We start from the raw sequence: 25,442 nt of genomic DNA, 5'->3' as shown, positions 1-25,442 counted from the left end.
TCTTTCACTTACTGATTAGAGCTGGGGGAGTGTGTAATGTATATAATACTTGTCACAGACCAAAAGAAAAAACTCTTGAAGTAACCACCTTTAAGCCAATTGGGAATGCTGCTTTCAGCAGAATGTAACAAAAAATAAACATGAAACTAATGACCCTGAAAAATATTTGTATAGTTTCCTTTGGTCATGGTCCTGTTGGCACACTTTCAGCCTTCAGTTTTTCGTGTCCTGTGGATTGTAGTTAATCATAAATTGTGAAAGTTTTGTTCTTATCAGAACTTTCTTTTTGTAAATTACGTGCTATCCCAACACTGTATGTTTTAGAGGTCACACTGCAGAAAAGAGGCCTGTCATGTTAGCAAAGTCAAAATAAAGGCTTCCTTTGCCCCCCACCATTAGGTCTCAAGAACCTCACTGTCACATCCTGTTAAAAATTCTTTTCTTTGAGTTGCCAGACACAAAGTTGAGCTTGTGGTTTGCATCTTTATTTATTAAAAAATAAAAAAATCTATGAAAAAGTTTGAATGGCCAGTACAAACTTAGTATAACAGGGATTATGGCAAGTGCAAGGTGTTTTGCTGAATTGATTGAGAGGCTTTGTGATATGTGCAGAAAGAGTGGATATTTCTGATTCAAAAGTCCTGTTTTTAAATCCCGTTTTCTGAATTTGTAACAGGATGCGAGTTACTTGACTTCTGAGCTCTCCTGTCCTCATCTATGGAGGAGGGAAAATAATTTATAGGTTTATGGTACAGATCAATAACAAAAGGCATATGTGAGTTTCTGACGTGTAATGGATTTTCAATAAAAGTAGTAATAAAATAATTGGAGAAAGTCAGTTATAAAGAGAACCAGACTATGAGATTCTCTCTAATTCTTTTTCCAATTAAATTAAAAAAAAACACACACACACAGTGGCCAGGACATAGTTGACCATCAAGAGATGTTACTCTTTAACATTGCAAGTCATTGTTTGGTTTCCAGGGCTGAAAAGACAATGTATATATTCTTGAGTCAACATTCAACAATAGATGGGATGCCTGGGTGGCTCAGTCGGTTAAGCACCCGACTTCAGCTCAGGTCATGATCTCACTGCTTGTGAGTTCAAACCCCACATCGAGCTCTGTACTGACAGCTCAGAGCCGGGAGACTGCTTCAGATTCTGTCTCCATCTCTCTGCCCCTCCCCTGCTTGCATGCTCTTTCTCTCTCTCTCTCTCTCTCTCTCTCATATAAAATTAAAGAAAAAAATTAAAAAAAATTTTTTAAAAACATTCAACAATAGATTGCCTCATTGTAATGCCTCTTAAATATTAGTGTGCATTTAGATGACCCAGGAATGTTGCTGAAGTGCAGATTCAGCAGGTCTGGTATGGGGCCTGAGTTCTTGTTCGGTAGGTCTCGGATGGAGCCTGTGACTCTGCATTTCCAAGAGGTTCCCAGGTGATGCCTTTAAGTTGACTTACTGTTCACACTTTGAATCTCAAGACATTGATGACAATAAATATCCTCTGTTTTTTCCTTGCAATATCTTATTTCATAGAGCATAAAGAGTTTAGAGATGATATTATTTCACACGTTTTCCAAATGAGAAATTTGTGACCAACAGAGGTTGATGAATTAATTAAAATTTGAGATCCTTCAAGCTAACAGTTCAGCTGCATTTCTTATCTACCATGGTCAATTTTTTAAATTGTGTAACTGTTCTCCCATCCCTCCTATTTGGTTTTCATGTTCCTAGAAGTTAAGAATAATCAAGTTTCTTCTTAAATCTTTATCACTATTTTCCAGTTCTTTCTGAGATCGTTGCTCATGTTAGTATGTAACCATAGTTTGTCAGCATCCACACTACTTAAGCCCATCAAGAAACAGCCCATCTTTAAAAAAAATTTTTTATTTAATGTTTATTTTTGAGAGCGAGCAAGAGAGAGAGAGAGAACAGGAGAGGGGCAGAGAGAGATGGAGACACAGAATCTGAAGCAGGCTCCAGGCTCTGAGCTGTGTACACAGAGCCTGACACAGGGCTTAAACCCATGAGCCGTGAGATTATGACCTGAGCCGATGTCAGACATTTGACCGACTGAGCCACCCAGGCCACCAAGAAACAACCCATCCTTGATGGAGCCATCTTTAGTGGCAAAATGACTGGTAGAGGTCAGGCAGGTTTTGATGCTTTGGGGTATAATTAATATCAGATAGGTTTTTATATCAGAACGCCTCCCTAGTGGTTTGGAATAAGCTGCCTACTCCTGCCTCAGAACCCATGAGAAGCCAGATGACCTAAGAGCCGTCAGCTCAGCGATACTAGGCATTTCCATGGTTCTACCACAAAATAGCCCTGACCCACCAATAGGGATATTTTTTATTGCCTGTTCTTTCTACCTCAATATCAGAGGACAAGGTCCCATTGCTTTGGAATCCCTAGCCTTGTTTTTGTAAATTCCCTGGAATAAAATTGCGCTGTAGGACAATTCTGTTATCTTTGTCCCTCAATTATGAAGGCATGCTCCCTTGCCCCACCCCCCACCCCAGGACATAACTCCTTTAGTCGTTCCTGTGGTTGAGGACCCCAGGTTAGGTATGCTCTTAGGAATGCCCATTCCTCTTTTCTCCCAGGTTTCTCACAACCAGTACCATAGACATAGGGTTTCTAACCCATGTTTAGAAGCTAATACTGACGGGAACATGTTCATAGAATTTTTTTTAACAAAGATTAATTCAGAATAATGAGAACATCATAATCACCCTCAATGTATAAATGATTTTAATTTAATAAACAGTTAAATGTAACATAATCATAAGAATGTTGTGGAAGAGCAAGTTTAGTTTGGATCGCTGGTCTCTTCACAGTGAGATAATAAATGTTCTTGAGCCAAAGGCAACTGGACAGAAGTCTCAGGATTGCTGCTGTTTCTTTCCTTTTCTTTCTCTTTCTTTCTTTTGTTCTTTCGTTCTTTCTGTCTTCCTTCCTTCCTTCCTTCTTTCCTTTTTCTCTTTCTTTCTCTCTCTCCCTCCCTTCTTTCCTTCCTACCCTCCTTCCTTCCTTCCCTTTTTTTATTTCTTATCTTCTGTCTTTTTGGGTGTGTTATAGGGTACTGTAAAGGGATTCATTGTTTACCTATCATAATATAGCATAAATATTTTTAATGTCAATAAATATACATTTTCACCATTTTTTAAATAGTTGCTTAACTATGTACATAATGGTGCAATAATTAAATAATATGCTAATGTGGGGCATTCTGATTCTTTCTCAACTTCTCTTGTTTTTATTAACCAAGCTGGTCAGTGGCTTTGTTAAGATCGAAGCAACTGCTGCTCAGTTATTTCTTGCTTACCTATTCAACTATTTACCTCCTCAAAGAATTCTCATAAGTATGTTATTTCCCTTTAGATATACATTACCCAGCATGGTATTTAAATGAAGTTAGTAATTTTGCGATAGTATGGTAACTATAGGGATTAAAACCTCGGATTCTGACGTCAGCCTGCCTGAGTTTGAATGCCAGCTCTGCCATTTGCTAGCTGTGTGACCTTGGACAAGATATTCAACCCCTTTGTACCTTAGTTTCCTCACCTAAGGTAAGGGGATGATAATAGTACTTTTCTCACCTAGTTGTTGTGAAGATTAAGGAAATGATGTATTTAAAAGGTACAGAATAGTATCTAGCATTTAGTACTTGCTCAAGTAATATTAGCTACTTTTAATGATAATTAACTTGCTCTGCCTTTTTATTCACACTATTAAACCTAAATTCCCACCGAAATGTGGCTGCAGACAAACTTCATTTTTTGGCAAGAAATACTGGGAACAGAAAGAGAGGAATGAAGTGGTCTCAAGGAGGTAAAGCACATAGGAAATACGGTCAGTTCTTGTTATGTGTTCAGATACTGAATGTTTAGTACAGTCAAGTCGCTGGACTAGGCTACAGGTGTCAGAGGCATCTCGCATAGTCACCAGACACCTGTCAGTCACCTGCCATCAGCCAGGTTATGTGTTCCAACACAGGTAGATTATCTATGATCTTTCCTGTCCATATGGATGAGAACTGAATGGCATACATTTACTTTTACTTCTCCCCTAGGATTCTTTCTCCTAGCGAAAGCAGAGAAAAAGTAGTTTTTGGTTTACTTGGGCTTTTCCTAAAGAACGGACTTTATTATAATCATTTGACCTCCCTAAAGAGCCTTTTCTGCAAACAGTTCTTCACTATCCAGCAGTGTTCTGGCATCTGGGAGAGCCCTCAGCAGGGGCAGTGACTAGGTATGAACTTGGGAACTATTTTGGGAGATAGGAAAATGCAGGGAATTTGGGGTCAATCGTTCACTCTTAACTACTAGAGGAGTACATTAGGAACATTTGAATTAGGCATTTTTCTGCATTTTAATTGTTAGACCAAGTCCTTGGTTGTTAAGGAAATAAATTCTACAACAAATCAAAGGTATGAAGGAAAGCCCAAGCATTTTTCTTATCTAAAGAGGCTCTGTGGTCTGAAGCACTGAGAAAAAAAAAACTTGCATATCAAAAGGCCTGATCTTCATTTTTGGTTTTGTACCAGATTTAGTTTTGTACTAGAAAAGGTAGAGCAACCCAGTTCTTTCATTTAGGCGGAAGTTCCTAGTCCTCCTTGTAAGCCTATACTATTATTGTTCAGGATAAGAGTCTTGATGGAGTAGCCAAAGCCTAGCAGGATTGAATGATCTGTGTGTGGTCACTCAGCTAATCAGCAGGCTTATTTCTTACAGTGCTTTCTTGTGGACTAGGATTCCACTTTGGCCCTCCTTCATGGGATGTTTCCTAGAATATATGCTTTCTGAACAAACTATAGAGAAGAAATTGTCTTCTAAAGAAAAAGCCAAAAGGAAGAATAGATTAATCATTGCTTCTAACCTGAGAGTATCTGTTGAAAATTGTATATATACTGAAAATCACAAAATTTTTTTCTTTTACTCTAAAGAGTGGGTATATCCTAGAACTAATAGGGATTTTTAAGAGCTCCAGAATTTCTGAGAAACGTGTTCAGGGAAAATACAAGTAGGTAAACATTTGAAGCCTGGTTGGGTGGGAATTGTAGATCCAGTCCTCCTCATAGGTTACAGAGGAAAGTAGCAACTATGAATAGTCGAATGAGTGTTCATCATGAGAGGATCAGCACACCCATGCTATGGAATACTATGTAACTATTAAAATGAAGTATATAATAATGAAATATATTAATGCATTAAAAATGTTATGAAATGAGGACAAAAATGAAGTGAAATGGAAGATAATCTGTGATAAATTGTTTAGAAAAATCATGGTGCATAATACTATTCAGAATGTGATCTCTGTGTTGTAAAAAGCAACACAAAATCTGTAAACACATGGGTATAGGTAGACGCCTTGGTTAAGAGCTAGATGAACATATTTCAACTATTAGCAGTAGATTTCCCAAGGTATTGAGAGTGAATAAAGAAGGTGAAAATGATGGCAGGGTGTTGGGGAGAGGAAACCGGAGAGACACATTTGCTTTATTCATATCTGCATTGTTTGAAATTGTTCTCATAAACATGTATTTTTATAATATTTTATATAAAAAGCCGTAACAAATCTTTGTATCAGAAATGAATCTCTTCGTGTGTCTGGTAGTTTGAAGCTCTGTTCTACAAAGAAACATGTCAGTCAGCAAATAGTGCAAATGACAAGTATTCCTCCACCTGAAGAAACTCCATAAAAAAATTATAATATAAATTGTCTCACACCTGTAAATATCAGCTGTCACATGTCACAGATTATAGGAAGAAATAAAAATGAAATCCAAAGCTGCTGTAGATGGAAATCATTACATCTAGTTTGAGCGGGCTGATACTAACAGCAGAAGGGAAATGTATACAGGTAAAAAAAAAAAAAAAAAGATGCCGATGGTATGCAAACATTTTCATAATAATGTGAGAAAGATATGCTGCTGCTCTATTATGATACTTAGCATCTTAGATACTGATTGCCTTCCTTATACCTTCCTTATAAAGCATTCCATCCCAACACAGAGGAGAATAATTCCCCTGGAAATGAATCCGTTAACTAATGAACACATTTGTACTGAGAACTTCAAGTGTGCACGCTCTAGATACGGGTGGGGGAGGGGAGCACAAGGATGAATGAGAGCCAAGCACTGCTTCGTGGAGCTTATAAACTACTGGGGAGCTAAGGTGCTACACTGGCTCTGGAGTACAATGGGGACGGTAGTAAGCACACAAATGCATAAACTGAACTAGGACTTCAGAATAGAGTGGTTGGATGGTCCCGCCAAGGACAGGTGTTTTGTTTTCTATTTTGTTTCATCTTAGAATAGAAAAAAATCTGACCATCATTATAAGCAGAGGGGAAAAAGTATGGAGAGGTGACAATGAGGTAAGAGAAAGGAGGTGATTAATAGGAGGTAACCCAGGGAGAAGCCTAAAGGGAGCCCAGGGGGCAAGAACTGCCAGGAGAAGGAAAGATATTACACAAAATATGTAAAAGAAAGAAGAGGGCCTGTGTAGTGAGGAAGAGATGCTCTGAGGTGACGGAAGAGCAAATCGGAGGAGTCCTCAGAACAGCCCTGACTTTCTCTGTCGAGCGGGAAGTTACAGTATTGACAGAATGAGAGTCTTGGTAGGCTTGAGGGCTGTGGAAGGTCTTGGAACAGCCTCTGTGAAGAGTATATGTCAACCAGGGATTAGAACTTTTAGGTAAATACCTTGTAGGGCAATTGTTGGATTGTAGGGTGGTTCTATTTTTAACTTTTTGAGGAACCTCCATATTGTTTTCCAGAGTGGCTGCGCCAGTTTGCGTTCTCACCAACAGTGCAAGAGGGTTCCTCTTTCACTGCATCCTTGCGAACATCTGTTGTTTCTTGTGTTGTGGATTTTAGCCATTCTGACGGTTGTGAGATAATATCTCACTGTAGTTTTGATTTGTATTTTCCTGATGATCAGTGATGTTGAGCATGTTTTCGTGTGTCTGTTGGCCATCTGTATGTCTTCTTTGGAAAAATGTCTATTCATGTCTTCTGCCCATTTTTTTAAGCACCGGGTGGTATATGGAAGTAAGGAATCACTACATTGTACACCTGTCGCTAGTATTACACTGTAGGTTAATTAACTTGAATTTAAATAAAAGCTTTTTAAAAAAATAAATAAGTCAACCAGGGAGGGTTAACAGGGTTGTGGAGCATCACTGAGGTCCCAGCTGAGGTGGAGTGCATTAATCTTTAATGAAACTAATAAAAAGAAAACTTTTGTATTACTTTCTCTGGCAATGTGGTAGCTAGGCATAGAGGCATGGAAATTCAGCTTGGCCAGAGGGCATGTTTTGTAGAAATCAAATGACTCAAATTGAAAGCCGTGTATGAAAACTTACTGGAAATTAGTCAAATAATTGCATCATTTCAGATTTCACTTTGTCAATATGTTTCTTTCCCCTTAAATTTTATAGTTAAATCAGATAACTATATATTCATAAAGAAATGGGAACAGTATCCTGTACTTCAAATGTTAACCAACCAAGTAATACCATTAAAATTTCTAAAGTTTCTAGCTCATAGTTGCTTCTCATACATTATGTATTTTTAGGCTGGAAAAACTAATAACCTCCTTTTTGGAAGACCAAGATCCGGAGAGTAGACTAGAGGTTGGCACTGATATGCGTAAAATTCATCACTGTTTCCATTATTTAAAGGTAAATTTAAACATTTCCTCTAGTAGAAGCCATTGTCTGCCATGTTGAAACTGCAATACAGTTTGCTAGTTGACCAACTCTTACAACCCTGAAAAGGTTAAGATCCAGCTTCTCATGTCCTGAATGGCATGATCTTCAAACAAAGCTGGGCTTATTGAACTTCTTCAGAGGTCATATCTTACCTGCCAGTGAATAACTTGTAGTTATTTTTCCAGGAATCTCTACCTTGTACACAGAATAATTCCATGTTCAAGAACCATTTCTTTTCAAGATACATCAAGAAAGTTGTGTCCTGCATTTTCCCCAGCAGATTAGATTTATCCATATAAAACCTCAGTTTTTCTCTGCCTTATGTTTTACCCTTTCATGATGACACAGTGGGAATATCATTAACCTTTATTTCTACCTCACTTGTGATTTGGGATTCTTCACTATGATGATAAGCATTTGTTGTGAGTCTTCTATGGGCCAAGCCCTGGGAAAGCAAAATTGAATAAGAAAGGTCACGAAGAGGACATCTATGGAAAGAATAATTATAACACATCATAAGTGCTATTGTTTAAAGTGTAAATCAAATGGTATGGGGTTAAGGAGAAGGAGAAAGAAGTTCAAGAGGAGATAATGTTTGAGTAAGAATTTCCAAGTTTAGGGAAGGAGAGAGATGATAGCAGAGAAGATGAAGGGGAGGGGAGAGAGGCAGGAAGAAGGAGAAGACACATGGAGCTAAGGCAGCTGCATTGGCAGAGACAAGGAGGCATGAAAGGACATTCATGCCTGATTTGTGCAAAGAATTGTCAAAGGGGAAAAGAGTCCAAGAAACTAAGAAATTTGGAAAAGACAGGATGCCTGGGGGGCTCAGTCATTTGAGCGGCCGACTTTGGCTCAGGTCATGACCTCACTGTATGGGTTTGGTCCCCATGTCAGGCTCTGTGCTGGCAGCTCAGAGCCTGGAGCCAGCTTCGGATTCTGTGTCTCCCTCTCTTTCTGCCCCTTTCCCACTCACGCTCTGTCTCTCTCTGTGTCTCAAAACTGAATAAAAGTTAAAAAAAAAAAAAAGAAAGAAAAGAGATACGGACTCTAAGCTCTTATTTCGTCTTACAGAAACTATTGAATGACAAGAAGATCCATGGAAAAAGCACAGTATCTTCGGAAATCAAAGATCAAGACTGCCAAGAACCATTAAAAGAGGAAGAATATAAAAAGCTACGAGACCTTCTACAGCAGAGGGATAATGAAATCAGTATCCTTTCTGAAGTGATTAGGAACTTACCCTCTACTGGCTTAAAAGAGGAAGTGAGCACAATTCCATGTCTTCCCCTGGCCACATCACCTAGGTCCCCGCCCTGCTTCCGGTTCACACTGCTTCTTTTCATTTAGAAGAGGTCCCTTCCACAAACAAAATGTAGTGGCTAGTGAAAAACACAGTCGTTATAAAAGGAAAAAAAAAATTACTTTGTTTTTAGCCAGATACATTTACATTATGGGGGAATATTTCAGTTTATTGAAAAGTGTGGTCTTTTTCACACCATCTCTTAACATTAAATTTTGTAGAAAATATATATTTTTGGACTATTCTGCTGTGTTCTTTCTGTTACAGTTCTGAGCCAAAAAGTTAGCGGGTTATCTTTAGCTAACTGACCGGACGCTGGGCTGACCACAGCCTCACCATGGCCCAGAATTTGTGGCTGGTGTGTGGGCGAAACTCAAATGGTGGCTGAAAACTGACAAATGGTATTTAGCTTATGAAGAGCAGAGATTGATTTAAATGTAACTTTTTATTTAAAAGCCAGATCTACTGCTTCGGGTTCTACTTACAGATGTTCCCAAATTTGGAAGTGAGTGAAGGGTGTTCAAGATAGAAACCTTTTTGGCTCTAGGAGGCAGTGTGTTTGGGGTCTGAGAGCAGGGAGCTGCCTCCAGTGGGACTGGGTGGTTACCTCTGAAGAGCCCCTGTTGGGTGGGTTAGACCTCAGGTCTCCGCAGCATTTCTTTGGTATTGTTTATTGTCTTATCTTTCAAGCTTCTCGTACAAGATTTGACATTGTTGGTACATTTGCAGACTTGAAACATGCATAAGAAGTTATTTTGGTCAGTTCTTACAGACAGGTGTTTTTGTTTGTTCGTTTTTAAAAAGCACCAACGGGTCTTTTAGCTTCAGTCAATGTGAAAAATGCGTGAAAAGAACATACATGAAGGACATCCACTAATAAAGAGGTAAAAGCAGACCACATACAAGGTAGGCACACTGCCTGATTGACCTCAGTCTCTACTTTGAGCTGAGTATTAGCAGACCCCGTATGCCTGATCCAAGTGAGTTTTAGCTCCTTTATCAGCCAGCCAGCAACAGTAGGGTCAGCCATGTATTACTCTGCTACACGAGGCCTTGTCTGTGAGCGCTGCCCACAGTCTCACCCTCCATTCCTTTTCTTCCCTCTTACCCTGTCCATCTCCAGGGATGCTCCCAGCCCAGGACTCAGCCTCAGCCCCAGTCCCAGTCTGAGCTCTGCTTCTTTTCCTAGCTTTGGTTGTCTTTAGGATCTGCTCCCGCTAAACACTCCGACAAATTCTTAATCCCCCTCTGGGCTTCTGAATGTGTGTGCCCATAGGAGGGGTGAGGTGAGATAGGACAGCCAGGGAACAGTCTGGGCTTGCACATGTATGTTTACTTAGACAAGAGAGTGACAGAGAGACTTACCTCATCTCCCTGACTGACTGCCAAATCCAGGTACCACTGCTCGTGTGGGGCTGCCCTCGGTCTTTGTTGACCAAGAACAACCTGAGCAGGGTCTCCTCCTTGTGAGACTCATATTCAAAGTGTCGGCATGTAGGAGCCATGGTGAAAAGATCACTGAACCTGAAGTTCACACCTGGATTGACATCCTCGCTCTTCATGTATTCACTCTACAGCTATTCCGAAAAACTCTTTCCTACCCCTCAGTAGTAGGACCGTGAAGCCGGCCCTGCCAACCTCACAGTGGTGGCCAAAGCCGGTAAGGTGAGTGACTAGCAGGTGCTTTGAGCACTGTGGTGTTACATGGTGGGAGGTGGGACTCTGTACACGGTGGGCAAACTCAGAAGGAAAAACAGCAGCTCAGATTTACTCATCACAAAGCTTATACTTATCAAACGGCTAATGACCAAGAAAGGCTGCTGAAATTTCAAAGCTTCTCATAGCCAGGTTGGAGGATATTTTCATATCCTGTCTGTAGAACCACCAAGGTGAAGACTGACAGGAGGAATGAGAAAGACCTGGTCTGTAGGAAAAACAAGTGGTAATACTTGAGCTCAGCAAAAGACAGTAATGCAACCAAAATGACAGTGAATGACACTGAACATTCTTCTTGGAAAGGGAGAGAAAATGGTGTCATTTCAGTGACATTATCAGAATGAATAAAGTTCAGACTGCCCTTCACTAAACATGTAACAAACAGCATGTCATTTAGTACCTCGCACAACGAAGGCCCAAGTTCAACGGAATGGGCAGGGGAAGAAGACAAAGGAAAGGTGGGGAAGAAGGAAGGCAGCCAAGAAGATAAATCCGTACTCTGATCTTTATGAAATGTACCTCAGAACACTGTCTGTCTCTGCTTAAATTCTGCCAGGGCCTGCTATACTTAGAATGAACCTCAACTCCTTACTCCGTCCGGATCACAGGGCCCTACGTGATTGTGTGTCTGCCAAGCCCCTGATTTCACATACTATGTCTCTATCCCAAATATGTTAGGCTTTGGTCATAGTGTCCTTCTTGTTGTTCTAACACCATGTTTCTCGTCCTTGGCACTATGGACACTTTGGGCTGTATAAATTCTCTGTTGTGGGGGCTGCTCTGTGCATCGTAGGATGTTTAGAAGCCTCTCTGGCCTCTACCCACTAGACTTCAGAAACAGCACCTGCCCCCCACTGCAGTATGACAACCAACATTGCTTCCAGACACAGCCAAATGTCCATTGGGTGGTAAAACTGCCAAGGCCCTTCTCCTTAGGGTTTAGCACTAGCCAGTAACTCTGCTGAGATACTCTTCCTCCAGCCACTGCTTCCTGTCATTCAGATCTCAGCCTAAATGTCATTAGAGAAGTCCTTTGTGAGCACCCAATGTAGAGTAGCCACTCAGTCATTCTTGACCTGTTATTTTTTTTTAATGTTTATTTATTTTGAGAGAGAGAGAGAGAGAGAGCAAGCACGAGTGGAGGAGGGGCAGAGAGAGAGGGAGAGAGAATCCCAAGCAGGCTGCACACTGTCAGCCCAGAGCCCAATGCAGGGGCTCCATCCCACAAACCATGAGGTCGTGATCTGAGCTGAAATCAAGAGTTGGTCGCTTAACCAACTGAGCCACCTGGCAGCCCTCTTGACCTTTTAAAAATTAGTTATCCAGCCCTTTCATTCTCTAATGTTTGGTACATGTGCATGAAATCTGTCTTTCCCCAGTAGGACATCTGCTTTGTGAGAGCAAGAAGCCAATATACCTTTTCATTGTTCCATCCCTATGCCTAGAACAGTGCTTGGCACATAGTACAAGCTCCACTGAATACCATTGAAGGAGTGAGTGACTGGATGTTGCCACTGCAGCGTGTGAACCAGTGGAAGCCCCTGATGCTCTTGGTAATCAATTCCGTATGAAAAGGAGTGGAAGATGTGGGCAGATCCCTGTTCTTCTCTGCTAGGACAAGGCCCAGATACCACCTCTGGTAAGGGCATGGTTTTTTGAGGCAAAGAAGAAGCCATATCAAGGACTGTGAGAGAAAAAGTGATTGCACTTCCAGAAATCTCCCAAGAAGTTGGAGCCAAAGCTGAGGAGGAAAATGGAGTCTGAGCAGGCGTCTGAGCAGCAGTCTTCTCTCCCCACCACGTCCATATTTCCTCACTCCTATTTTAGTGAAGCCATCTCTGGGGATGGCGGAGTTCTGAGGTTCTCAAGTGGTGGCCGAGATTCTTCAGAGTTCTCAGCATCTTGAGCCCGAAAGAATAGCAAAGTGGGGTGGAATGCAGTGATGTTATCATCAGTGTACCTAGTATATTGAAATGGCCTGCAAGAGGGGCATTTTAAAGTAATGTATCTGTAATAAGAATTCATCTCTTTTCAGTTGCATTTGGGACCAAGATTTAGGGATTTTTTTAAGTGACTTCAAGTCCCATTTGAATCTATGCTATGCAAACATGTGTTGAATGTGGGGGTGCTCTGGCCACCAGAACCGATTTGGCTGGTCTGCCAGCTGGGCGGACTCTGGTGTTCTCCCTCTCTGCTCCTGCTGCCTCCTGAGCAGTTTCCTGGATTCAGGTCTTACTTACTCACAGATACATGCATAGCTCCACTGCCTGCTCCTACTAAGTGTTCATTTCTTATAAACCCTTTCATAAAAATTTTAAGTCTTTATATTTTAAACACCTTGGGATTGCTAATTTTTCATATAATGATGCCATATTGACTAGCTTCCTAAACTGTCTGTAACTGGATAAATGACTTCAGGAAGTTGAAGTCTTCCTTTAGTGGTCTCTTTACCATGTGAAAAATAGCAAATATTATTTGGAATATTAACCTCAATTGAGACATTAGTGGTTTCTTTTAGTGTTTATTTATATTTGAGAGAGAGAGAAAGAGACAGAGGGTGAGAGGGGGAGGGGCAGAGAGAGAGAGGGAGACACAAAATCCGAAGCAGTTTCCAGGCTCTGAGTTGTCAGCACAGAACCCCTACATAGGGTTCAGACCCACAAGTGGTGAGATCACGACCTGAGCCAAAGTTGGATGCTTAACCGACTGAGCCACCCAGGTGTCCCAGAAACAGTGTTTTGATCATTGCAACTTAGCACGAGTCACTAAATCCTTAATCAAGTTTCAGATATTCTGGTCAATATGCTAAAGAAGGAAAAGAAGAAAGCTCAGGATGCTCTCCACTCATCTGGCATGGATAGAAGTGAATGTGGACACTCACAGAGTTCACCTTTTCCACCTGGGAACCCAGAAGGTCTGAGGACTTTGCCATCCTCAGCTCCCACACAGGTCCAGGACGTCAACACTTTTGGGTACAGATCCAGTTTGCTCCACAGAAAAACAGGTCAGTTATATTTATTTATAAATATAAATTATATTATGTTAAATACAGAAAACCTAGGCTTAAATGAGAAAACATAGGCTATCATAAATTATATGTCTATAGAAAAAATAAATAAACATGGAAACGGTTATAATTTTATCATGCTGTTCTTCATCATTGTAATTCAATTGCTGTTATTATTACTAATATTTCTCGAGGTTTTAAAGTTGTACCAGCAGCAGCTTCAGCAGCAATAACAAAAATTCCCAGGTTAAGTTTATCCTCAAAAGAAAAAAAAAAAAAACAAAAAACAATCCTGGCATTCCTCATTCTCCATAATGGAATTCAGCATACCATTTTTTAGTTTTAAATATGCAAAGGTGAAGAAATGACAACTTATTTGTTAGAATTATTTTTTATAACTATCACAACTCTTAAATTAAATACTAATTTCCAAAATTGATGACTGAACTTAAAATACGAAGTATGAATTATCAAAGAGTTCAGAGGCAGAAATAGATGGGTCCAAGGCAACAGGAGAAAAGTTAACATTAGAGAAAGGAACACAATCTTTCCTCCACGGGAGGGAAAGAATAAGGACAGATGTTTCATTGCCAATGTGATGACACAGTGTTTGTTTCTAAATCTGAATAAGCTCTTTGTAGCAAAATAATTTAACAATATTATTACAGTCTGCCTTAATGGACAATAAACAAACAAAACTTTGTCAGATAGGATTTCACACAGCTGGATTGACAAGGAAGCACTTCTCCCAACTTGTAGCTTTTGATTGGTATGTCAGGCTTTCTTTAAAAATATTTTTAAATGTTTATTTATTTTTGAGATAGACAGAGCACAAGTGGTGGGGGTGGACAGTGGGGCACGGGCAGAGGGAGACACAGAATCCGAAGCAGGCTCCAGGTCCAAGCTGTCAGCACAGAGCCCGATGCGAGGCTCAAACCCACAAACCATGAGATCATGACCTCAACCGAAGTCAGACACTTAACCGACTGAGCCACCCAGGTGGCCATGATTGGTATGTCAATTCTACAACTACAGAACCATGCTAGAGGCCCAGGCTGGTTTGTGCTATTTTCTCTTTCTATTAGACCAGCAGAGTGCAATGTACCGTTGTGTGATTGATGTCTTTCTCTTGAAAACATTGAGAAATCTGAAACATGGAACATACCAGAACAAAGGGGTGAAAAGCTTCCCCTTTTGGCAATATAGTTTGAAAATCTCTCTATAGGAGTGCCTGGGTGGCTCAGTCAGTCAAGCATATGACTTCGGCTCAGGTCATGATCTGACAGTTTGTGAGTTCGAGCCCCCTGTTGGGCTCTGTGCTGACAGCTCAGAGCCTGGAGTGTATTTCGGATTCTGTGTCCCCCTCTCTCTCTGCCCATACCCTGCTTGTGCTGTCTCTCTGTCTTTCTCTCAAAAAATAAACATTAAACAAAATTAGGAAAAAAAAAAAAACAAGAAAATCTCTGTATAAATGTTTGTTGGGATGGGCGACCTGATATGCATGGTTTTCTAAAGGATTTAGCTTGTTAATAATGAGAGTATGGCGCTCATTAAGAAGGACACATTTTATTTAATAAAGACAAGATCAAGAAGCCTGGAAATATACTTTGTGATATTATATCCCTTTGTCTCTTAATTCTAAATCTCCTTGCTTTGACTATTTATTTAACAACATAGTAGAATAAATTAAAAATCAAAGGAAATCAAAAACGCTATTTTTACCATTTATCATGGTAAATGGCAGGAGGCAAAGAAAGCAATTATTCCTCACTGTGAATGTTTTCCATACAGCATTCCTATACTCTGCTATTGGTAACAGCTGGTTCAAAAAAAAAGGAGGCCCTCTGCATTGGTGACTTCATTAGTTCATCCATCAATTTATTCATTCCTTTATGCATTCAACATATATTTATTGACTGCACACTTTGTTCTAGGTACTGTGACAATTATTACTATTATGACTATAGCTTACACAGCCCTATATATATGTCAGGTACTCTTCACAGTTGTCTGCTTGAATTAACTCATCTAATCCTTATTCTATAGGTTCTTGTTTTAGCCCCATATTATACAAGAACATACAAGGACAAACCCAACCTCTGATCTCAGAGCACTTAGAAACTGACAGAGAGGAGAGCTTTGAACAATTAATTACAAAAGTGCACCTCTGTATTACTGATGGGGCACATACCAGGGAACCCTGCCTCAAGTTAAGATCAGAAAGATCCAACAGGGGGCATTGGGTGGGAGTGTGGCTGGAAGGAATATCGCAGGCAAAAGGAATTATTTAAATAGCTTTCAGGGCCTTTGTGGTGGAAAGGAGCATTTTGGAAAGTGAAAAGGTCAGGATGGTTGGCATGTGGGGAGTTGAAAAGCTAGGAAGACAGGTTGAGTATCCTGTGCAGAACAGATTGCATGACTAATTAGAAGGCCATTATGGTATAGTAGTCTAGGCCAGAGGATGGAAATAATGAGAGAGAGATGAGGGAATCAGAAGCATTTAGGAGGGAGAGTGGGCAGGGCTTGGTGACTAATGGAGGTAGCAGGTAATGGTGAAGATGGCCCCCAGGTCTGTGGGTGGCTTGTGAGGCTCTTCATGGAGGTAAGGAACAGTGCTCCCCCTGGCCGTGCCACAGTTGGCATTGTTGGTTATAGAGAACAGAGCTTGGCATCTCTGCTGACATGGAAAGTCATGGTCAGTACGAATGTTAGAACTCCATGCTTATGGACTGTTCACTGGCCTTCTCCAAAGACACACACCATTATGCCTGTGCAGAAATGGCCTCAGATATCACTGCCCCACCCTCGCAGTGTGCCAGACCTTTTCTGTTTCTATTTTCTCTTGCCCACACCATCTCCCTTCTCATAATTCTTCTTCCCCACAGCATCTCATAATCTCTCTCCTAACTCATAATTATAGTCAACTTTTTCAGTAACCCTTCTCCTCCCTTGATACTACTATCAAGACAGACTAGTTTTGTTTGGAGAATGAATTAAGTTTACTTGAATAGAAAATCACTGAAAAATAATGGAAATTGTTTGTAAAGTCCAAGTACAAATGAGGTAAAAGAGTTTTGGAGAAAAGCCTTATAGTTTAAAGAGTTTTTGAGTTGTTTTAACTGTCATTGGATGTAGCTCTAGCAATAACTTTAAATAGGAGTAGGTTCACAAATGGATTGATAATGATCTAACCATTTGGAAGAGGGACTGATGGGAGATTGATTTTATTTTTTTGGCAAAACTACAGATAGGATGAAAATTGCTGTGGATGAATCCATGCTGCACAGCAACAGGTAATGGGATAGTTTGTTATAATATTTAAGATCCTAGGAGCTGATTAGGCTTTTATTATTGCATTATTTTATACAAGAACCTGCGTAAACTAAGCCAAATACAAAAAATTAATAAGCATGTGGTTTCGGAAGGATTTCTGCCCTATGTAGGTATGGTCAATTTCTATTAACCATCCTTTGGACTGCTTTTAATGCAGAAAGCAAGTAGATTTGACATCCTCCACTCAGAGACCATTGTCTCCCCTCTGATGACCCTCCCCCTTGTTCCTTTCACCCCCACTTCATGCCGGAAACAACTTCTTTCAAATTTCTTGTGCTAAAAGAAAATGAAACCAAACTCATGATTCACTAGAGAGCCCTACACAGTCATTGTGCAAGCAGCCTGCCAAGGCAGAGGAAGGAAGGTTAGGGGCTTTGGGGCTTCTTGTTTTTTTGAAAGTTAAATGTCTGTTTTGGTTTCATTGAAGTAATGAGAGGGATTGTTCAGCTCCACATTTTGAAAAGAGTCATATGGTTCTCTTTAAAATAGCAGGAGTTTGATACTTTGGTTTTCTTGTTTGGTTTTGGGGGTTTGTTGTTTTTGTTGTTGTTTATTTTTTTCGTGCTCTGACTGTGTGTTCCAGAGGGTCACCTGGAACCAGTGTTCCAAAAGCCCCTGATGACTCACCACATCCTTTAACTGAGATGCTAACAGAACCCACTCATCACAGGTGATGTCACCGGCATTTTAAAAGGTGAACTGAAAGCCAAAGCCACAGCCTGGAGGCTCCAGGCTCTTTTCTCATACTCCTGAGAATTTATTGAATCCCCACTATGTGCACAGAAGGTCCAAGGTTATAGGGGGCACCAGCGGAAACTGAGAAATGGTCTCTACCTCTGGGAGCTCACGTTTAAATAGCGGAGTCTGGCTTGGCACCCAAAAAGCAGAGAATAAAATAACAGGTGCTATAGCAGGAGCTAGAAGAAACACTATGGGAAGGCAAAGGAGAAGGCAGGGACCTTTACAAATAGATTGGGAAAAGCATTACAAAACAAGTGACACAGAAGTTAGGTCTCAAAGGATCAGTAGAATTTGGATAAAGATGGAGGGAAGAACATTCTATTACATTCCACGTTTAAAGAATATTATGAGTAAAGGCTTGGGAACAGGAAGGCAAGTAAAAATATGTAGAGTTGGCAGGGGTACTTGTTTAGCTAGGGCCCTGGAGAGGTACAGGAAGTCCGAAGAAACAAGGCTAGAAAAATGAGTGGGAAGTTGTTGGGATGGCTGCTTCAGAGGGAGGGGGTAGAGGAATAGATGGGAACGTCCCCTTTTAACTTTATATGCTTTCATGTTGTTTTCATTTCTCACATTTAATTTCTTACCCATGTTACGAAAACCCTTGAATACCAAGCTGGGGAATTTTCTTCATCTGGTTGCAGGGAACCAACAAAACAGAGGCGGAATGGTGATAGTTGTGCTCTGGGAAGGCATTTGTGGAAAAAATCTTTAGTGTTTTGAAGACGAGATGCCTGGAGACGTGGTAAATGGTTGAGGAAATAGAATAGTCTGAGTTCGGAGTGATGGAAACAAAGAGGCAAAGAGCATGAAGAGATATAACAGAGGGAGCCTACAGCAGTTCTCCATGGCATAAACAACTCTGGTTCTTGTCCCTCTTATTGGTTTTCCCAGTTCTTCTGGCACTGAGAATGCAGGTACAGGCATCGACAGGAGGACAGGGCAGCCGGTGCTTCTCTGGCATGCTGCTTCAAACCTGGAGTCTGTTCCTTGAGTTTGCTCTACTCATGCTCAAAGGATTGCTCTCTGGACCAAAAGCTACTGTTACAAAGGTTTAATATACCCAAATCATCCATTAAGTTGAAGAGCTCAAAGAGAAATCCATAGAGCAAAACTCACCCATAAAACCAGAGAAAAAGTATAGAGATTAGGTTTTCTAAGATCCTTTCCAACTTGCTTTGTAGTAAGCCTCAGGCACAAATGTTCACCTCTTGCTTTTCAAACCTCTCATGATCCATCTTAGCCTCTCTTTTGGAACTGACCATGCTTTCATCCTTGCATTTCCCTATAAATTCAATTAAAGAGACAGTGAGTAAATGGATCATTGCCTTCTCTGTAGCTCCATGGCCATCCTCACTTCCGCAGTGCAGAGTATTGAGGCTACTCCGAACACTGCCTCTGAGAAATGCATCTTTGTAACCCTCCTATTCGAAGGGTCCATAGATTAGATGAAATGAATAAATGATGCTCAAAAAAGAGAAAGGGGAGAGAGAGAAGTTGAGAACAGACTCTGCTTTAGGTTTAAAATCAAGCCTTACCCCCATTTCCATTTGTTTTATCTGATAATCTTTATGATTCCACCACTAAGGTCTTCAAACCTAAGAAGTGAACAAACAAGTAGAAGCCAATGTGTTTTCTAAAGGAAGGCAGTGTGGTGCTGGATGGGACTCAACTTCTGACATTTGTTGGATTCAGCAGACACCCATGAGCTCCCATGTGCCTCTATCTATCTATCTACCTATCCATCCATCCATCCATCCATCCATCCATCCATCCATCCATTTTAGAAGTTATCATCTATGAGCATCTCAGGAATTTTTAATCTAGTCAGGGAGCTAAGTAGGTAGCTAGAGCTGTCTTTTAGCATAATGAGAATGCTGAACAAAGGGGCCTGGGTACTTGAGGATTCCACCAAAACTGTAGCCTAGTCAATCACCAATTCCATATTCTTTGGGGAAACAGTATGGTCAGGAAGGGGAACACAGATTCTGAATATGGGGTGGATTCAAAGAACTAGAGGTATCGAAGAGGCAGTGTCCTATTGCCTATGGACATTAAAAATTGCTGAGTTAGATGTATAAAGGAAGACCATGACTCTGGTACCCAAGTACTCAGTGAAAAATGACAAAAGCAGAAGACTGCTGATGACAGTGAGGAGGACAGGGTAGAAGATACAGCCAGGTGGAATGAACCTGAATGGATAAAAGGTTTGCCTTTGTTGTATTGTTTGCTTGTGTCTTTATTTTCAGCAGCATGAATGGGTATTGTTCCAGAATCACAGAGACAAGACAGGTAAAATTATGGCCAACAACCTCATTTCCCTACCTCGTTGTAGGAAGAATCTTATTCTGAAATAATGCCATTTTTTTCACCTGAAGTTCAGGGTGAAAGGCTATATTTTTATTCTGTTATGTTCATAAAGTAGATGGGATATTGTCTGCTCAAGAAAATTGATTCTTCTAATAGGAGGGATATCCTCAAATCTCCTTCAAAACTTGCTGGGAGAAGGCACAGCACTCAGGTCTGGTAGAGGACACTAACCAAACAATCACGGAAAACCAGTTGCCCGAAGTGATATACTTACATGTGACAGAAAGTTAGCGATAGTTCTGGGCGTGGGAACCCTTTCTTTTGGCTTTAGGATAAAGGATCCCAAATATGAAGATTGTGTCAGAACACAGGTAATTAATTTTCATTTTATTAAACTTTGCATTCAAAATTAATTTTTCAGTTCATTATTTGGAGCTCAGGTTTCATTCTCTCGCATATGGGTAGGTTAGGTTTCCTGGAAAGCAAAGTCTCAGCCAGGTGTTTATTCGGGAGTGCCCTTGGAACCAACAGTTGTGGAAGTGAGAGGAAGGGTGCAGGACTTAGCAGAGGGAGAGCTGAGCTGTGACGCAGTCCTGACAGAGGCCTCAGTGGCTCTGAAGCTGAGCAGGCCTGTCAGAGTTGTCCCAAGTTGAGGCAACAGAGCAGGGCCTTTCTACCTTCATGACGATTGTTGGATACAGGCCTGCCCCTGAAAGAGGGGTGGCTTTAAATGAGGCAGTTTTCTTGAGCTGAGAAAATTCCAAAGAGGGTTGATAACTGAGGACTTGCTGCTAATGTACTCTTAGCAGCTGGAGGAATAAGTCCTTCATTCTTCTTTTTAACCCTAAATTTTATTTTTGTCACCCCCAATCCCCCACCTCTGGTAACCATCAATCTATTCTCTGTATCTATGGGTTTGTTTTTTTTTTAGATCCCACATATAAGAGCAATCCTACAGTATTTGTCTTTCTCTGTCTGAATTATGTCATTTAGCATAATGCCCTTGAAGCCCATCCATATTATCACAAGTAGCAAGATTTAATTCTTTTTATGACTGAATAATATTATCTGTATCTATATCTATATCTGTATCTATATCTATATCTATGTCTATGTATCTGTGTCTACATCTATATCTATAAAAGTATCACATTTTCTTTATCCATTCATAATCAATGGACACAAGGTAATTTCCATATGTTGGCATTGTAAATGATGCCGCAGTAAACATGGGGATGCTTTTCAAGTTAGTGTTTTCCTTTTCTTTCGATCAATACCTGGAAGTAGAATTCCTGGGCCCTATGGTAGTTCTATTTTTAGTTTTTTGAGGAACCTCTATACTATTTTCCACAGTGGCTACACCAATTTACATTGACACCAACAGTGCACAAGGGGTCCCCTTTCTCCACATTCTTGCCAACGCTTGTTACTTCTTGTCTTTTTTTTTAATAGCTATTCTCACAAATGTAAGGGGATATCTCACTGTGCTTTTGATTTGCATTTCCCTAATGATTAAAGATGTCAAGCGTCTTTTCATGTGCCTGTTGGCCCTCTGTGTGTCTTCCTTGGAAAAATGTCTATTCACACATCCCCAAAGGCAAGGGAATTAAAAGCAAAAATGAACTACTGGGACCTTATGAAGATAAAAAGCTTCTGCACAGCAAAGGAAACAACCAACAAAACTAAAAGGCAACCAATGGAATGGGAAAAGATATTTGCAAATGACGTATCGGACAAAGGACTAGTATCCAAAATCTATAAAGAGCTCACCAAACTCCACATCCGAAAAACAAATAACCCAGTGAAGAAATGGGCAGAAAGCATGGATAGACAGTTCTCTAAAGAAGACATCCGGATGGCCAACAGGCACATGAAAAGATGCTCAACGTCACTCCTCATCAGGGAAATAGAAATCAAAACCACACTCAGGTATCACCTCACGCCAGTCAGAGTGGCCAAAATGAACAAATCAGGAGACTATAGATGCTGGAGAGGATGCAGAGAAACGGGAACCCTCTTGCACTGTTGGTGGGAATGCAAATTGGTGCAGCCACTCTGGAAAACAGTGTGGAGGTTCCTGAAAAAATTAAAAATAGACCTACCCTATGACCCAGCAATAGCACTGCTAGGAATTTACCCAAGGGATACAGGAGTACTGATGCATAGGGGCACTTCTACCCCAATGTTTATAGCAGCACTCTCAACAATAGCCAAATTATGGAAAGAGCCTAAATGTCCATCAACTGATGAATGGATAAAGAAATTGTGGTTTATATGCACAATGGAGTACTACGTGGCGATGAGAAAGAATGAAATATGGCCCTTTGTAGCAACGTGGATGGAACTGGAGAGTGTTATGCTAAGTGAAATAAGCCATACAGAGAAAGACAGATACCATATGGTTTCACTCTTATGTGGATCCTGAGAAACTTAACAGAAACCCATGGCGGAGAGGAAGGAAAAAAAAAAAAAGAGGTTAGAGTGGGAGAGAGCCAAAGCATAAGAGACTCTTAAAAACTGAGAACAAACTGAGGGTTGATGGGGGGTGGGAGGGAGGAGAGGGTGGGTGATGGGTAGTGAGGAGGGCACCTTTTGGGATGAGCACTGGATGTTGTATGGAAACCAATTTGAAAATAAATTTCATATATTGAAAAAAAAAGAAAAATGTCTATTCAGATCTTCTGCCCATTATTTAAAAAAAATTTTTTTAACATGTATCTATTTTTTGAGAGACAGAGAGAGACAAAGTTCGAGTGGGGGAGGGGCAGAGAGAAGGAAACACAGAATCCAAAGCAGGCTGCAGGCCCTGAGCTGTCAGCACAGAGCCCGACGTGGGGCTCGAACCCACAAACCGCGAGATATGACCTGAGCCAAAGTCGGATGCTTAACCGACTGAGCCACCCAGGAGCCCTACTTCTACCCATTATAAATCAGATTGTTGGGGGTTTTTTGTTGTTTTTTGTTTTTTGCTTTGCTTTGATTTGCTTTGCTTTTAAGCTGTGTGGGTTCTTTATATTTTGGATATTAGCCCCTTGTCATCAGATATTTGATTTGCAAATATCTTCTCCCATTCAGTAGTTTGCTTTTTCATTTTGCCGATGGTTTCTTTTACTGTGCATAAAAAACTATATCACACCTTTCAGTATGATGTAGTCCCACATGTTTATTTTTGCTTTTGGTGTCAGATTCAAAAACTCTTACCACCTTTGTTTTCTTCTAAGAGTTTATGATTTCAGGTCTTATGTTAAAATCTTTAATCCATTTTGAGTTAGTTTTTGTGTACATTGTAAGATAGTGATCCAGTTCATTCTATTGCATGTGACTGTCCAGTTTTCCCAGCACCATTTGTTGAAGAAACTGCCCTTTCTCCATTGCATATTCTTCTCTCCTTTGTCATAAATTAATTGTCAATGTATGTGTAAGTTTAGTTTTGGGATCTTTATTCTGTTCCATTGATCTGTGTGTCTGTTTTTATGCCAATGCCAATTGTTTTAATTATTATAGCTTTGTAATATAGTGTGAAATTGGGGAGCACAGTGCCTCCAGTTTTGCTTTCCTTTCTTAAGATTGCTTTGGCTATTTGCGGGCTGTGTATGTGTGTGTGCGTGCGCACGTGTGTGCACGCATGCAGTTCCATACAAATCTTATGACTATCTGTGTATTTGCTTTGAACATACCCATTGGAATTTTGATGGGAATTGCATTGAATCTGTAGATTGCTTTGAGTAGTATGGACATTTTAACAATACTGATTCTTTCAGTCCATGAACACAGAATATCTTCAGTTTTCTACATATAAATCTTTCACCTCCTTGGTTAAATTTGTTTCTAGATATTTTATTCTTGGAATCCTTTATTCTTGAAGGGTTATCTGGATGGCACATCATAGTATCCACCACAGATGATAAGTTTTCCAGGATGTCCAAAATACCAGTGCAATGGTTACCTTAGCTGAATTATGTAACTTACAGCTCATAATGTCACTCTATGGTAATATGACCCATAAAGCTGAATAAATATAGGAATTATGTGATCGAATCACTATTTTTAGCATTGTTTTCTTGATGAAATATATTCTGCATTCCAACTCGGGATGTCAAGAACACATGCCCTTGCACTCTGGCAACGGAAGAACAGAAGCATTCTCTCTCTCTCTCTCTCTCTCTCTCTCTCTCTCTCTCACACACACACACACACACACACACACACACACACACACACACACACACATATCCATGCAGAGTCTTGCCCAGGCTTTGGCAATAAAACGTTACTTTTTCACCAATTGTTTATTCGCTTTATAGAACACACGAAGTACTGTGCTATTCTAGATGATGTGGAAAATATAGGATATTCTACTAGAGAGACTCTGGGAAGCATGAAAGACTATTCTTAGCTGCAGGAGCAGTGACTCTTATTAATTCATTTAAAAAGCACTGAATTGAATCTATGTACTGACTGTTATGCTAGGTGACTGAGACCCAGTACTTATTGAAGCAGTTATGATCTAGAAGAGGACCTATAGTGGACATGCACAGAGAGTGCCATGGGACATGGATGGGGAATGGTCAACTCCTTCTGGGTAGGTTTAGGAAAACTTGCATGCAGGAAGTGATACTTGAACAAAATCTTCAAAGAGTAATCAAATTTACGTCTGACAAAATAAATAGATGAAGGAAGCAAAAGACAGAGCACCTAGGAAACTTCTCAAGCAATAGCATGGAGATATGGAACATGGAATTTTTGTGATGTTTCAAGTCTTCGGTTTGGCTGGACTATAGCATTTGTGTGGATTGGATAGTATTTCCCAAGAAATAAAGCTAAAGAGGGCCAGACTCATGAGAAGCCTAAAAGCCATGCTTCCTAATTTAGAACTTAATTTTCCTAGCAATTAGGAGCCATTATAACTTTTTAATAGGAGAGTAACATGGTCGGATTTCTGGTAAAAAAAGATCACTGATAAGCAATGTGCCGAGTAACCAGGGACCTGGGGGGGAGGTAGAATGGATGCTGTAGTACTAGTCAAGGTCAGAAATTATGAGAGCTTGGATAAATGAGCCACAGTCAGGATTGAAAAGATTAGAAATATGTTAGGGGTAACTAGGAAGGAGAACTGATTGCAACTGGTTAGGATGGGTGGGGGGTGAATTGACAATCTGGGATGACTCCCAGGTTAGCAAGACTGAATCCATGAAGAGAAGCAGGTCTGGAAGGAGAGTGTATTGGTTTAATTATGGATATACTGAGAATGAATATGATATTGGTGTCTAAGCTAGTAAATATATAGCTTTAGGGCTCAAGGCAAGGGGT

At 40.4% G+C, this 25,442-nt stretch overlaps 1 protein-coding gene across 9 annotated transcripts in view; it reads left to right on the top strand.

The window, feature by feature from the left end:
• The window catches only part of KIF6 (kinesin family member 6), a 385,598-nt gene that overhangs the window by 171,264 nt on the left and 188,892 nt on the right, over positions 1 to 25,442 (top strand). For 8 of the 9 annotated variants that reach the window (XR_006202589.1, XR_006202588.1, XM_042938645.1 and 5 more), the window contains 3 exons: positions 7,593 to 7,698; positions 8,800 to 8,938; positions 13,533 to 13,748. Coding sequence is in view for 7 of the 9 variants with exons in the window: in XM_042938645.1 (XP_042794579.1) it covers positions 7,593 to 7,698; positions 8,800 to 8,938; positions 13,533 to 13,748 (461 nt within the window). In the remaining 2 variants the exon portion in view is untranslated. Of the gene's footprint in view, positions 1 to 7,592; positions 7,699 to 8,799; positions 8,939 to 13,532; positions 13,749 to 16,998; positions 17,045 to 25,442 lie in introns of those variants that run through there. The other variant, XM_042938650.1, reaches the window with a different exon arrangement.

The sequence above is a fragment of the Panthera leo genome, chromosome B2, assembly GCF_018350215.1.
Source record: "Panthera leo isolate Ple1 chromosome B2, P.leo_Ple1_pat1.1, whole genome shotgun sequence".
NCBI lineage: Eukaryota > Metazoa > Chordata > Mammalia > Carnivora > Felidae > Panthera > Panthera leo.
The sequence above is the reverse complement of the archived record's forward strand: the minus strand, read 5'-3'. Positions and strand labels throughout refer to the sequence as shown.